Consider the following 14,930-nt stretch of genomic DNA (forward strand, 5'->3'; position numbering starts at 1 on the left):
CTACAAAGTTTGTTACATGGTTTTTTTGATGTCTTAAAACGTAAATGTCAGCAATTAAGGTTAATGTGGGCGTCAAGTTTTTGATGTATATTATACCGGTCAGGTTCCAATTTCCAATAAGAGACGGTCATGATATTGTAGTTTTTTTACATGAACTGTACTCAACATGTTATTATTTATGAATTTGATTCAAGTGATGTTCCTTATCTATCGTTACCTGTTATGGAGCTGTAGCAGGAAACTGCAATGACTAAACACTCTAACTTGCTGATTCATTTTGTTAAAGACCCAGTTCCGATTTATAAAATACTTTTTTTAATTAGAAAAATGTACTTGTTTTCTTGATAATATGGTAAAAGACCACCCTGTTCAAACAGACAACATTTTACATTCATAGTGGATATTTTTCTTTTTAAGAAAAGACTAACTCACATTTTATAATAAATATAATATGTTAAATATAATTTTTTAAATGTTACAAATTAAATAAAAAAATATTAATATTGTAATTGATTTACCTTCACTAGATACTAAGAATAAGACACTTACGACATTAAAATATCAAATAGCAGTAAAAATTTAGAAAATCCAATGTTTTTAAAGGACTTTCTAATCACTTTGAGTATCTGGTCTTATCACTCCCTCTCAAAATACTCAGTACCAAGTCCATTAACTCCAGATCATCTTTCCCATAAGAGTCGCCTGCATTTCCCAGCAACCTCGCGCATTTAAGCAGATTTTCTAATTTCGAGTCAAGTTTAGCAGACTTGAAAATAAGTTTGGCTTTTTGGTTATTAGCTGCCAAAGACCACATGATAACAACTACAGTTTTCTTCTCTTCGCAAGTTCCAGAAGAGAGTTTTAATTGAAGTAAATTTAAGAAATCACCTAAAAAAATAAATATTACAGTTTAGAAATGATCGTTTATACTTTTATGTTAAAACAATATAATTTAACTCCTCACCCGAAGACAATAATCGAGGCCTATTAGGTTGGTAGAATGTTACATTACGCAGAACCATTAAAGCCTGTTGGCGATTAATCTCTTTACTGTTGTGGGCTAAACCGATTACTACATCGAGGAGATCGTTTTCCTTGGCAATTGCCGATTGACCCTCTGAATATCTCGTATAAGTTTGCAAAAATTCCAACCAAAGTAGTTCGACATTGTCCCAAGGAAACTGGCGTTTGGTCGCTGCAGGATGCATGCGAGACATTGCTTGGAATAAATTACTCTAAAATTGAGGATGTATAGGAAAAAAACATGTAAAGAGAAATCTAAAGTTTTACCTTAGAAATTACAACTCGGCATTCTAAAATATCACAGCAGTGATGTAAAACATCGAAGGCTAATTCTAGGACTGACAGGTCATGGCTCTTGCTCACTTGCTCCATCTCTTTGGAAATTACGGATATAATGGAATGTAATAAGGAAAGGTTGCTTGGAGTTTTTCTGGGGCCTGTTCCAGCTATAGCACTGGTTAGTGGCAAAGATCGACATGCTAAAACAATGAATATTTAAAGATTTAATCATAGAAAAAATCTGAGAAAATTAAGGTCTATTGCAACTTTATGCCTTATTCCAGTTCTGTGTTTAAATGAACTCGAGCATTCTAAGATCGGCTTCGATTCTGTTAAACCTCAACAATTCAGTTCATTTCAAATATTTACTTGAAAAACACATACAGAAATCGGCAATGTTAATGGCAAGTATGTTAGGCATGTAGAAGAATATCCTATCAGCGCCATCGCCATATTTTTTAGAAGTGTTGTTCAAAGTACTAATTAAACATATTTCAGAACTTACCTTGAGGACAATCTAAAGTATACACGGACAGCAACCTCAAGACGTCAACGATATAACTGCTTTGGAATAAAAACCATACCCACAACTTATGGACTACGTCCGCCAAACTGAAACTAGCAGCCAGGGTCTTGACTTGTGAATTATTCAGCATGAAATTCGTTAGCAAGCCTATTAAATCCGCTATTTCTTGGAGCACTGGAACTATTCTTTTCTTATCTTGCACTCTGCGCAAATTTTCCACAGACTCCAAGGTCAACCTTATATGGAATTCTCGTAACTCTTTGATTGTGGTCTCTAAAAGATGTTTTTCTAAAGCCTGCCTTTTGGCTTCTTGGGAAATGCAAAGAATCCCGGTCAAGGCCGCGATCACCAGGCTTTTTTTCTTGTTTATCTGACCGTCTCCTGTTATTTTGATGGTGATAATGTCAAACAGATAGATCAGGATTTTACATAATTCCGCTCCGACCATAAGAGCATCTTCAGAGTTATCAATAATGCTGATGTCGCTTTCTTCTGCGCTTTCCGGTCGCATGTGTTTGATTACCTGGCCAAAGTATGCTTCTTCTAATAAGTTACTTTTATTTCTATTGAACCTGCCCGAGTCGTAAGAGGTTTTAAGACTAGAAGTCTTATCTTTTCGCATGTCATCAAAATTGTCTCTAAACGTAGCCATTATAACTGTTTTAGGGCTGCGTACAGTATCTAAAATGTTCTCTATCGAATAATTCATGGATATGAATTCGTGTGTCTTATTCATAGCTACGTCGCACTCGACTCGAAGTAAGGACACTAATAGTATCAGTGTTGAGTTCTGTAAATCTGAAATTAGGCATTTAATAAGATCTGAATGAATCTTTTAAAGTTAAATGAGAATTCAAACACATGAAGTCTTATTTTACAATCCACCTAAGTCAAAGGTGTCTGGAAGAAAAGTGGTTATTATTCTACCTAAAGATAGAAAATCAGACACTTTTCACCTGAGAAAAACACTACATAATACCATGAAGTACATGGTTGTAAATAAAAAAGTGTTCTTGATAAACCGGGGGAAACCTTACCATTCGATCCGACGCTTCCTAATGACTCACAGAGTGCATCCAGAAACTGCTCCACGCCAGTTTGTTCAATCGTCTCTGATATTATAGAGAGACCTTCAATTTTCCTAGGACTAATATCATCATCGTTGAAGCTTTCCAGAAGAACTGCTATTAAATTGAAAATCTCACTCCATAGTTTATTCCTTATATACAGCAATTGAGGCAAATGAGTATCTGAAGTAATAGTAGTATTAATACATGAGATTGATTAAAAGGTATACACAACATACGGAAGTTTTTTGCATTAAGAAGACTGAACAGGACATTTATGCAATCTCTGGTATGCAGCACAGTTCCTGTACACAAAGTATTGTAACTACAGAGTTTTCTCAGCAAACTACAAACGCTGGTATTCATTTCCAATATATTACAATAGAGGGCCAATTCCTTCTTATTATCAATGGATATTGATGGCAGACACATAGTTCTGCAAGGCAACAATATACACACTAAATACTTACTTAAACAAATAAAAACTTATCAAACCTTCTTTACAGACCTAAAAATCAATTTAATCAATCCACTCTCATGCAGTTTTCCATACACTTCTTTATTACTAATATCAATAATGCTGCTCAGACACACAGAAATGGCTTTAATAAAACCCGGAGTAGTTGCATTAATTGGTATCTCACGGGGAACGCTACTGGAGCTGCGGCTTCGCTGCGATTCACCACAATCGCGAAGACAAACCAACGGTCTGGTAGACTTTAATGAGTAATCCAATGTGAACAATGTTGTAAGGATTACGTCCAGATGATTATAAAAGTCAAATTCCTCTAACAAAGCTGGGATGTCCTTAAAAATTTGCCTGGTTAGAAGCTCCACTGGTAAAATATTTATTTCTAAAACTAACCTGCCTCTTGCCCAAGAATGAAGGACTCAAAACAGTAGCCACACCATTGTTACTTTCATAAGATATATGCAAGCAGAGATTTGACAATAACAAAGCTGCGTTTTCTCTTACGATACTCGCTTCACTGTGATCGGTTACTATGCTTATTGACAATTGCCAAATATTGCCGTTTTCTGATGAGAGATCTGAATAAAAAAGTAATTAGTTAGTTCAGGTTACATATTTTTGGAACTAGTTAAACGGTACTTTGTTGAAATTCACATTATGTGAATTTAACCAATCTAGTACCAATTCAAATAACAAAGACCCTCATCCTTAATCCCAATAATTAGTCACAATTATAAAAGGAATCCAACTCTATTCTTACCATTGATAATTTCCTGGGCGGCTATAGGGGAGTTTGATAAATTACTGACCAGTTGCACAGCCGCCGCCCGAAGAATCGCATCTCTGCTAGCCCACATGGCTAAGAAACTCTTGGTTGGGCGGGTTTCTTCGTCAAAAAAATACTGTTCCCATCTCTACAGGATGTTACAAATTCGATGTATTAGCATTGCTATCTTTATTAAATATTTATTGTTGCTCTAATTGAAAACAGACCAACAAATGGCAAAAAAGCACAAAGCGTGACAATGGACCAGAGTAAAGATAAATCTGAATTACTTACCTTTATTTTACAATGTTGCAACTCCGCCAGCAAATGATTGAGTATGAAAAGAACATTTCTGGATATGCTCAAGCCCATCACAGATATCGCGGCGGTGGCTCCCTTTCCGCAGTGAAAGGCCGTTAAAAGTTCACAAAGGCTGGAAATAAGTTGAGGAATAGGCCCCGTTTTATCCTGACTCCAGCCCAGTCTGGCAGTTAAATGAACGAGACATGACAAAAGGGCATCCAGATAGGCTTAAATGCGAGTACAAATATACCAGAAATGGTTAAATATGGAATGTATTGCCTACCTAAGTTATAGAAGTGTTGCCTGTTATTGTATTGAAGATTTTCGCTAATTATCTTGATTACATGATGCCAATTGTTTGGTTTATCTTCCTTGGGAGTGTAGTAATCAAGATAGCGATATTCTAAGGTTACGCACATGGTTAACATTTTTAGCAAATTTTGGCTTACTAATTTGGTGTCCTCTTCAACGTTGTTTTCATACGCTAATACGTCAAGTAAGCAATGTGTGGGATCCTTCAAAAATTTGGTTATCCAGCAGTCTTTTACTAAAAACCTTAAATTATATTTTTGAACTTAAAAAGGCAAAGGGGGCACCTGAATCTTTATACATGGGCACCAAAACGATTAGCAACTTTATTACAGCAATTAACAAGACTATATCCTCATCACTTGAAGGTAAAACCTCTAAATACCTCGTAAAAGATTCTTCCCATGGATGAGATAACAGCTGGTTGTCTTGATTGTCGTTCAGTTGACTAGATATTTGGTAAAACTGCAAATATCTTAAGAAACAGCCTTTAAAACAAATTAGAGAATACTTTCAATAATTCACGTACAAAACCAATTTCGTTATAGAATCCTGAACAACTTCATGTGAAGTTGCACTTTGAATCATATACAAATACTTCTTGATGCAATAGTGTATAGATGATGATTTAATATGGGCCAGATCTTGGGGCTGTAAGGTCAGTATGTCGTTTGCAGCCAAAGATAGGTCTTCAGGCAACGAAAATTTGGCATCATTTACATTAATTAAATTATTAAGTCCGTCGTAAATATCGGCATGCCACTGAACCTGAAGTGAACTAAGGCTCCATTTGTCTTGAGTAATTCCCGCTGAATATACAGAATGAAAACTAAACTATCGTTAAATCTAACATCGACCACTTACTAAATAAATCTTCTGGCGAATAGGAACTTGCGTTTAAATGAGTGTTGGCAATGAAAGGAACACACAATTTCTCGTCAAGTAAATTAGGTATTGAGAATGTAGCCTTTGCGGGAGAACCACGTATGTAGTCCTTAAAAGTTAATAGAAAAAGAAGTATTGAGCCTTCCAATCTCATTCGATCATCGGTAAAAAATAGAAACAATCCTGAAAACATGAAAATACATAAAAAATCAGTAATTACGACACTACCTAAAGACTGTGTCTAAGAACAAGAAACTAAAAAAGACATACCCCTTAAGGTGTAATAAAACACATCCATATTAGCACTAAGCTCCTCCCGTACGCTGGAATGATACAAAGCAACGCTCTTCAATATGGATACTATGGGGATGATTGAATCGGGATAATCCCGAAAATCATTCTCTTGCAACGCTCTCCTCATTAGGTGGACCATCAACGTTAGACCAGATGAATCAATGAATATTTCGTGCAACAGGTAATCATCCATCATGACGCTGATCTGATTTAAAGCCGATCTGCGGATAACTGGTTCCACGTTTTCGGATTTAAGGAGGTCTAAAACCTGGTCTAAGCTACTCGGCTAAAATAGTGTAGGAAACCAAATGAATGAATGGTGGAAATAAGTCTTTCAAATACCAGGGTTAGGCAATAAGATGTATGTTGTAGGATAAAGATTATGTTTAAAACTATTACTGCTGCAATACAAATATAATCATAACATAGAAATAGATTTAACCTTCTCATATTAAGAAAACTCAATAAAATAAAGTTATACACCGCCAGAAAACCAACAACTCGAAAAATTTCTAAACTATTTGATCTTATTGCCGCCTTTGTAACCATAGATGAAGGAAAGATCATAGAAGCCCAGTGCAATACTTTTAAAGTGGCACCCAAAAAGAAAGCTGCTTGAAAACACTCGTTTCGTCAACTGCTCATCATAAATGCCTATAAGTGCATATTTTTCGTATTTCTGCACATTTTGCATATTGCTACATATTTTGTTCGAAGTTAAAGGATTTGACACGGCGACAAATACGAGAAATGTATGATTGATAAGCAAAGGGCGTATTTTTTAAATGCCATTTTACAGCTTTGCGCTGCGCTTCTATAATGCGTTCTTATTCTATGCCTGAACTAACTTGATAAAAATGTTCAGACTTCCTCATTTTGTTAATATCTACTACGGCCCTTTTTATACAGCAAGCATTTGACATCGCCTTATCAAAAATTGTATTAAATTTAGGTAAAACATCTCTAGAATTTTCTTGTTTGGCCAGCAGCCAACATAAACGGGAAAACGCTTCATCCCTGTAAAAATGTTCCCTGTAAAATCTGTTAGAATTAATCAAGAAAATTACAGGTTACCTCAAAGTAGAATTATCGGCAAAAAGCAGTTCAATATTGCTCTTTAACATAACAATTTCGGGAATAAGCAATACTTTCGCGGTGTCAGGGTCTACTACATTGACTATAGTACGACCTAAATTGGAGGAATTTTCGGCATAACAGAGAATTATTGGTAAAACAGGAATTAAGGCCTGGATGCAGCTATCCCATATGAGTTCTGCCACTACAGCTTTACACTTCAAGACGTAGAGGAGTATTTCTTCTGCCAAGCGTTTAACCTTGAAAGAAGAATCAAAATATGTGAGGAATAACTATAACTAGGAATTGTCTAAATATTTTATAAATTTAGTTATATTTTAGGTAAAAGAAACTATATCGTCAACACCGGAAATGGTTTCATATTTACAGTTACGTTAGCTGAGATGTTCTAGTATTTCTAAACTTACTTCATGCTTTCTCAAACCGAATAAAGCTATTTCTGTAATTATCTCAGAGTGCAGCAGAAAATACACTGGACTCCCAGGGATACCTATCGCTGTAAAATTCATCTGAGTAGCTATGTTATCGATTACTTTTCTGTGACAAAGTCGATATGTTTCTTCTTGAATTTCTGGGATACGATGCGCCAATAATTGAAGCAAGGTATCTAGAAAATACTGATCTGAGGTATCCATGGAAAAAATGTTTGAATTTCCTACAGATGGAAATTTACCTTGAGCTAGCTTCACAATTTCCAAATCATCCCTATAACTATATAGCATGTCAGCGCATAAATCTACAAAAGACGACAGAAATTGCAAATTTCTGTGAAATTCTACTCCTGGTATTGCGCTGTAAGCCAACCGAAACTTTTCAGCAACTGTGGCTTTCCCAGCATTTCTTAGAAATTTTACGGTGGTGGTTAAGCCATTGCAAACTTTCATCGTATTTTCGTACTTATTTAAAGAATTCTTATCCATGGAAGAACTGAAGCTCTGTTACAAAGAGAACAAATTACTTTACTACACATTGCTGAAGTACTCACCAATTACCTCGACATATTGTAGGAGACATTTATGGATTTTGGGATACAATCTCCCCAGGCTGATGTCTAAAAGACTGTTGCTCAATGAAAGTTTAAAGTTTTTAGGGAAAATTAGGTTGGATTTTGGAAGAGGTATTAAGCATTTCAACCATTTGACGCTGATGCACAACAGATGGAGATAGATAACTCTACAGATCAGGTTATTTTCTAGGCTCAGAGATTCTATCCTGCAAAACAAAAATTAAAGATGCAACGTTAATGTATAGAATTTGTAACGCCCTGTATGTTCAAATTCGCAGGGATTAAGTTTATTGGGAGGGGTAACAGCACAGTTAAATTCTTAATAAACTATATAGAAGGGATTCTACTTTAAAGTCGGAGACGTTCTGTAATCGAACAAATGAAGTAAAACAAACAGCATAATAATCACTTTGATATATTTAATTGCAATTGATAGTCATAGATAGATTAACATAGAGAAATTCATTTATTATAAATACAAAAACATATAAAAATGATAATTACTACCTACAAGTGGTATAACGGCCGAATAACACCCTATCACCCAATCACATTTCCATCACAATTGGTGACAAATCGGTAGCCACCCGCCACTTTTACTCTTTCGTCAATAGATCCACTCTTAAATCTATTGATTTAAAGAATGTCGAATCACAGGCAGTATCCAACGACCCCAATGCCGTCCTCTTGGACATCTTCTTGCGTATCTGTCTATTTCTGTTGCATTTCTCTATCAATTTGAATGCTCTCATGTTTATGAGAGTTTATAATTCCGAAAAATTTTCCTTCGATTGTGGTCATTACAGCACTATCACATTCGGAATGCAAATAACATCTTCAAAAGATTCCATTTAATGTAACACTTGTAAACTGATAGAGGAAACTCTGGATAAGAATGAATTATTCTTGTTCGTCAAGGTTTAGTAACGTAGGTAAACTCATCGACATTTTTAGAATATTTCAAAAAAGTTTTAGTAATTGAGAAGCAAACTTTCCGTGGTTTGCACAAAACCTAAAGACTTGGACGATGCGTATAATTTAAATACCTGTTAGAAATATCTAGGAGGGTGCAACTAACATAAGAGTACAACATTTCGGACTTTTTGACAGGTTTCAGATGTATCTATTATACTGGCAAATTTATCTAAATCACTTACCTGAAATATTGCAGAGTATCGCCATAAAGTGATAAAGAATTATTCGTCTCCTTAAGAACAGATAAATTGTCGGTCGTTACTTGGTCTTTCCAAAGATTTTCTCCTATAGCGCAATTTAGTAGATTCACTATTTCGTTTAATAAGTTCAAAGACATAGCTTGACCTGCCTAAAAATAATAATTAGAAAAGATATGAATTTACGTTACAAAGTTTCTTCCTATCTCATATATGTATAGGGTGTAATATATCAACATCGGAATATTTCAGGGAGCGATAATACTCTGCCAAATAGAAAAATGCTAATAGGCGCACGGTTAAAAACGCACCATTTTCAATATATAGGGTGGCAAAATTTCACCTTCTTTTTCATATTTCGTGGGAAATTTTAAAAATTGAACTCAAGGTATACGTGAGAAAAACGCAGTGTGAAACTTTGCCACCCTGTATATAGAAAATGGTGCGTTTTTGACTATAGGTCTATTAATATTTTTTATTATTATTGTGTTGAGTATTATCACTTCCTGAAATATCTGTATGATGGTATGTTACGCCCTGTATATCTTTTTATATCTCGCCAATTCGATTCACTTCGAATCAGCTAAACGCACAGTTGGAATGAGGCATAAGGTTGTAACAGCTTTAATCATCTCAGGTGTTTGGGAAAGTCGTGCGGCGTTGGACATAGGTCGAAATTATTGACAAACTTTATTTCTAAAATATACCACTAAATAACATCTTACATGGTTCAATTTGGGTTTATGCTCATTGATCCCCTCCACTTTTAAACTCATACACTTTAGAACAATATTCATTGTTCTAAAACAATAGTCCGGCACAGTAAATGCGTTATTTTTTAAAATCTTTGTTTCTTCAACCAATTCGAACTTATCATTAATCGACGGCTTTTCTATATCGTAATGCCTATTTAAACTTGGAGTAGTACATAATGATTCCAAATTAGGCAGCATCTACAATGTTGGAATTTATAAACCAAATTAACGCAGATTGTTATACAACCAACTTCAGTTTTGAAATTTTGCATGCATGGGTCATTGCAGTGATTTATTCTAACTTGCAATGCTTTAGTTAAATCATAAAAACACTGAAGAATTATGTTGTTAAGCCTGGTTGAATGACATGTAGACAAGAGCTCATAGAGGATCTAAAAACAGTATGTAAATATTTTCATAGGACCTATGAAAATAAAGAAACTTTACAATGACAATACCAGGCCTCTGAATAAAAACTTCAGCAGGAAAGTCATGCAATAGAACATTGATAAAGAATTCACAAGAGTGGTACAGCATAGATGAGCCATCAGGATTTTTTAACGAGTTTTCAACTGATTGCAAGACATTCCTATCTGTTTCAATCAACGGTTGCCACTTCAAAGTATGCACTGGAGTAGGTCTGTGTGTTATACTGCTCTCATCCAACCTGTATGTGGGATTATTGGATGCTATGGTTTCATCAACTACTGTTTGTGGATACCTGATTAATTAACAATTTAAGTGAAGATATTATATTTTGTTTCAAAATATATTAGACATTACCCTAATTGATGAGATGATCCCTTTTGTACTAAACCTTCAATTGTAGTTGCAGTCTGTATTACTGGGTGTGACTGTGAAACAGTCCATTCTTCCCCACAACTGCTGCGATAGCTCAAAGGAATATCATTTTTCAATGGTGGAACCACTGAAGGCACATTGTCAAATATTGGAGTTTCAATAGTTTTCAATATGCCAAAAATGTCATTAATTTTTTCATGAAACTTGGGGCTAATAAATGATTTTATTTTCTCCAGTTCTGACTGAATAGTGGTTTTTCCAATGTGACAGATTAATATTTTTCCTGCAGGGGACTTGGAAAGAAATGCCCAATTAGTCAGTAAAATGACATTCTTCTTTTTACATCATAAACAAATTGATAAGTTCTCAGAGAAGTTTTATATAAAAGTTATGTGCTGTTAGACAAGCTAATTTTCACGGGTACTTTGAGTTAAAAAGGGAGCTAAAAATAACAGTATGATGGTTGAGTCAATTTTTTAAAATGGAACAGGTTAATTTTTAAGTCAATTTCAATCACAAAACTTATATGGAAATTTTTCTCAGCATTAATTTGTTTATAATCCAGAGGGAGAGAGTCACTTCACTGACTAACTCTGTATAATTATTAGGTGTACAACTTTGCTTCCGCCGTTTTTGAATAGATGTATGTAGCGGTAAGTAATGATCGAAATAAATAACCCCATGTGGGCATGCAGGAGCCTTGGGCACCTGTTAACATAACCTCATAAAAATATTAGTCTATTTGTGTCTTCATCATAAAGTTATTCGCAATTGAAAATGTCAGTGTACGAGCCAAATTCTCGTCATTTGCGGGAGGTTTTACTTTTCTGCTTCAATATGAAGAAATCTGCTGCTGAGGCTCATCGAATGCTCTCAGATACTTATGGGGAAGCCACTATTAGTGAAAGGACATGTCGTGAGTGGTTTCAGCGCTTCAAGAACGGTGATTTTCACGTCGAAGACCAACATAGTGGTGAAAGAAAGAAGGTTTTCCAAGATGCGAACTTGGAAGCATTACTTGACGAAGACTCGTGTCAAAGTCAACAAGAATTGGCACAATCATTGGGAGTGACTCAACAAACAATCTCAAAACGCCTCAAAGACATGGGAATGATTCAGAAGCAAGGATATTGGGTGCCGTACGAGTTGAAACCAAGAGATATTGACAGGCGTCTGTTCGCTTGTGAACAGTTGCTTGCAAGGCAAAGACGGAAGGAATTTCTGCATCGTATTGTGACTGGGGACGAGAAATGGGTTCATTACGATAATCCCAAACGCAAAAAGACTTGGGGATATCCCGGCCATGCTTCCACGTCGACGGCCAAACCGTCTATTCATGGTTCCAAAATCATGCTCTGTATTTGGTGGGATCAACTCGGCGTAATATATTATGAGCTGTTACAACCAACTGAAACAATCACAGGTGCTCTTTATCGAACCCAATTAATGCGTTTGAGCCGAGCATTGAAAAAGAAACGGCTGCAATACAACGAGAGACATGATAAAGTGATTTTGCAGCACGATAATGCTCGACCCCATGTTGCGCAAGTGGTCAAGAAATACTTGGAAACATTGAAATGGGAAGTCCTACCCCACCCGCCATATTCTCCTGACCTAGCTCCTTCTGATTATCACTTGTTTCGATCCATGGCACATGGGCTAGCTGACCAACACTTCCGGTCTTATGAAGAAGTAAGAAATTGGATAGAATCGTGGATCGCTTCAAAAGATGTCCAATTTTTTCAACACGGGATTCGTATGCTGCCCGAAAGATGGGAGAAAGTAGTGGCCAGCGATGGACAATACTTTGGATCCTAAAGGTATAATTAGTTTTTTACAATAAAATCGCGAAATTCGGAAAAAAAACGGCGGAAGCAAAGTTGTACACCTAATACATTGATTGTGCAAATTTTAATTAATTGCAAATAAAGAGTGCTTACCTGCAGAATTCTTTTAATTAGGTCTAATACAAGATCCTCACTTGTGCAGGGTTCAAAAAGGAACCAGTTAAACAAGTTAAAAAGTAGTTCCCTGGATCTGGATAAATCATTGTCAAATACAAAACCATTGTCTAGCTTTGAAATAAGAGACAACAGGGCCCTTTCCCTAATTTCAGCTATTTTATGAGCTAAAACTTTCAAGTTCTGGCAATGTCTGACTTCTAAGAACTTTGAATTTAACTTACTCAGCTTTTGGATCATGGCAGAAGAAATATAGCTTTCGCTTTCGCACATGATTAACGCACTAGCATACGGGTTGCTTATGGGTTTCACTTATTTCCGGAAATAAATTAGGAATAGAATCGAAAAAAGAAATTGTTGTAGAAAATCGGTTGAAATTTCAAAAATTTAAAATTTGTATACCATTAAGGATGATGTTTACAAACAAACAAATGCAAACCGCTGCAGCAACTGACACTGACACTCGTCATTTGGCAATTGCGCTGTTTGATGTTTTAAGCTCCCTCTTTTATTGTGGAAGGAAAGCTTATTAAAGTATTCCGGCGTATCCACCAATTAATTTAAAACCTAATATGTACATTTAATGTAAAAAATTATACATATTAATTCGTTTCGCTTATAATTATTAATCTTTTCAACGGGTAACTACAGTGTTCGGTATCACTCCGACATAGGCACCTCTTTGTATTTAGAAGAGATCTGTATTTTTTGAAGAAATTGAAATGGCACTTTCTCTTCTAATAGTTATTCAGATGCCAACTAGGTGGCGGTTCCGTTTCAATGTTAGCAAGTAACTCTATCAGATGGCACGCTACATTTCTGCAATTTAAGACCGCCGTCACATATAGCGTAAAATGGTCAAAAGCGGAAGGCAGCGAAGGTGTCAAAGATGAAATAGTCTGATTTGATTGATTTTTTCAGGTTACGTTCCGTTCTGCTTTTGGGTATTTTCCGTTGTATGTGACGTCAGCTTCACGGTACTGTAATTACGTTATACTGTAAGGTATAAGAATAACTGTTTCAGATTGATCTATAGCAATTATCGGCCTAAGGCCTTTTTTCTAACATCTTGATAAACAAATAGAATATTAAGATCTGAAATCTACACCACGTCATTTAACGCAACTGTTTGTTACTGTAACATTCCACTGTACTGTAAAACCCGTTCTTACAGATTTAACCGAATTTACTTATATGGAAAAGTTGACAGTTATCGAAGGACAGGGTGGTCAAGTTAAAAATGATTTTTAGATTTTTTAAATTCTGAAACTATAGTGAAAAGGAACACGTAATTTAATGTCCAGTGTTTTCATGTGGTCTTTACGAAGATCTTTATATTGTATTAAAACTCGAAAACGTAAATATGTACGAAACGAACCATCTTAGCACGAGCTACCAATTATTACTTATTTATGTAGAAAGCTTTGCATAACCCAACGGTTAATGGAAATTAAGAACATAGCTATGTGAACATAATTTTTTTGCTTTCAGCTGAGAGCAAAAAAGTTGAGAGCTGTCAAAAGCATGGAAAAGGCCGCTGACAGCTCCCTCTTCATTTTACATCAAAGTTTAATTCAAAAACGCCATCTATTAGCTTCTTTGCGAAATTATTTAATAGACCATAAGTGATTTTTAGTTCTGTATACTTTGTATTTCGGTTGTTCTCAACCTTCAGATATAAGTAATTCAGTATAAGGTTCAGTTATGTATCATCAATAATAGGACACCCTGTATATATATGTATTTTTTGCCAGTAATATCAGTTGCAAGAAATAGAATGACTTCAAAACAGATTTGCATGCAAATTTTCGTTTTGTAATTTTATTACGCTCTGTGTACACGCAGAAAATTATAAATTTAAATCAGATTTTCAATTTAAAGCGGAGATATTGAGGCAACCAGGCCTCAAAAATACCGAGAATTCAGGGGCGTTTTTAATGGTAGTGATTATTATTCATGAAAATCTCTAATTGAACCTAAAAGGAGAGCGAAATGACTTCTTTTTGCCAAATTTATGCGACACCTCTGCATTTGTATTCCCTCACATACTACCACGAACTTCACCACTGACACACAATTAAATCTTCAGGAGAATAAATTAACACCAGAAAATGACGCAGAATACCAAACAATATTTGCGAAGCAAAAATGTTTTTACTTTTCGTTTAAAACAATGCACGACCATCTTCGGAATTTATTTTACCGTGTTACATATC

The 14,930-nt window shown here is 35.4% G+C and overlaps 1 protein-coding gene across 1 annotated transcript; it reads right to left on the reverse strand.

The window, feature by feature from the left end:
• Positions 1-539: 539 nt before the first annotated feature.
• ana3 (anastral spindle 3) lies at positions 540-13,110 on the reverse strand. The gene is made up of 27 exons (XM_066391585.1): positions 12,939-13,110; positions 12,694-12,881; positions 10,736-11,046; positions 10,400-10,673; positions 10,204-10,344; positions 9,923-10,150; positions 9,183-9,349; positions 8,012-8,231; positions 7,693-7,954; positions 7,427-7,626; positions 6,999-7,258; positions 6,773-6,941; positions 5,901-6,210; positions 5,610-5,813; positions 5,275-5,554; positions 5,033-5,220; positions 4,720-4,983; positions 4,428-4,663; positions 4,128-4,281; positions 3,761-3,945; positions 3,404-3,702; positions 3,135-3,331; positions 2,866-3,078; positions 1,808-2,626; positions 1,291-1,502; positions 965-1,235; positions 540-888 (listed from the first exon to the last, which is right to left on the reverse strand). The coding sequence occupies exons 1-27, from the start codon at positions 12,985-12,987 to the stop codon at positions 614-616; spliced, it is 6,576 nt and encodes a 2,191-aa protein (XP_066247682.1). The 5' UTR covers positions 12,988-13,110; the 3' UTR covers positions 540-613.
• Positions 13,111-14,930: the final 1,820 nt, after the last annotated feature.

This window comes from Euwallacea similis, chromosome 7 (genome assembly GCF_039881205.1).
Source record: "Euwallacea similis isolate ESF13 chromosome 7, ESF131.1, whole genome shotgun sequence".
NCBI classification, from domain to species: Eukaryota; Metazoa; Arthropoda; class Insecta; order Coleoptera; family Curculionidae; genus Euwallacea; species Euwallacea similis.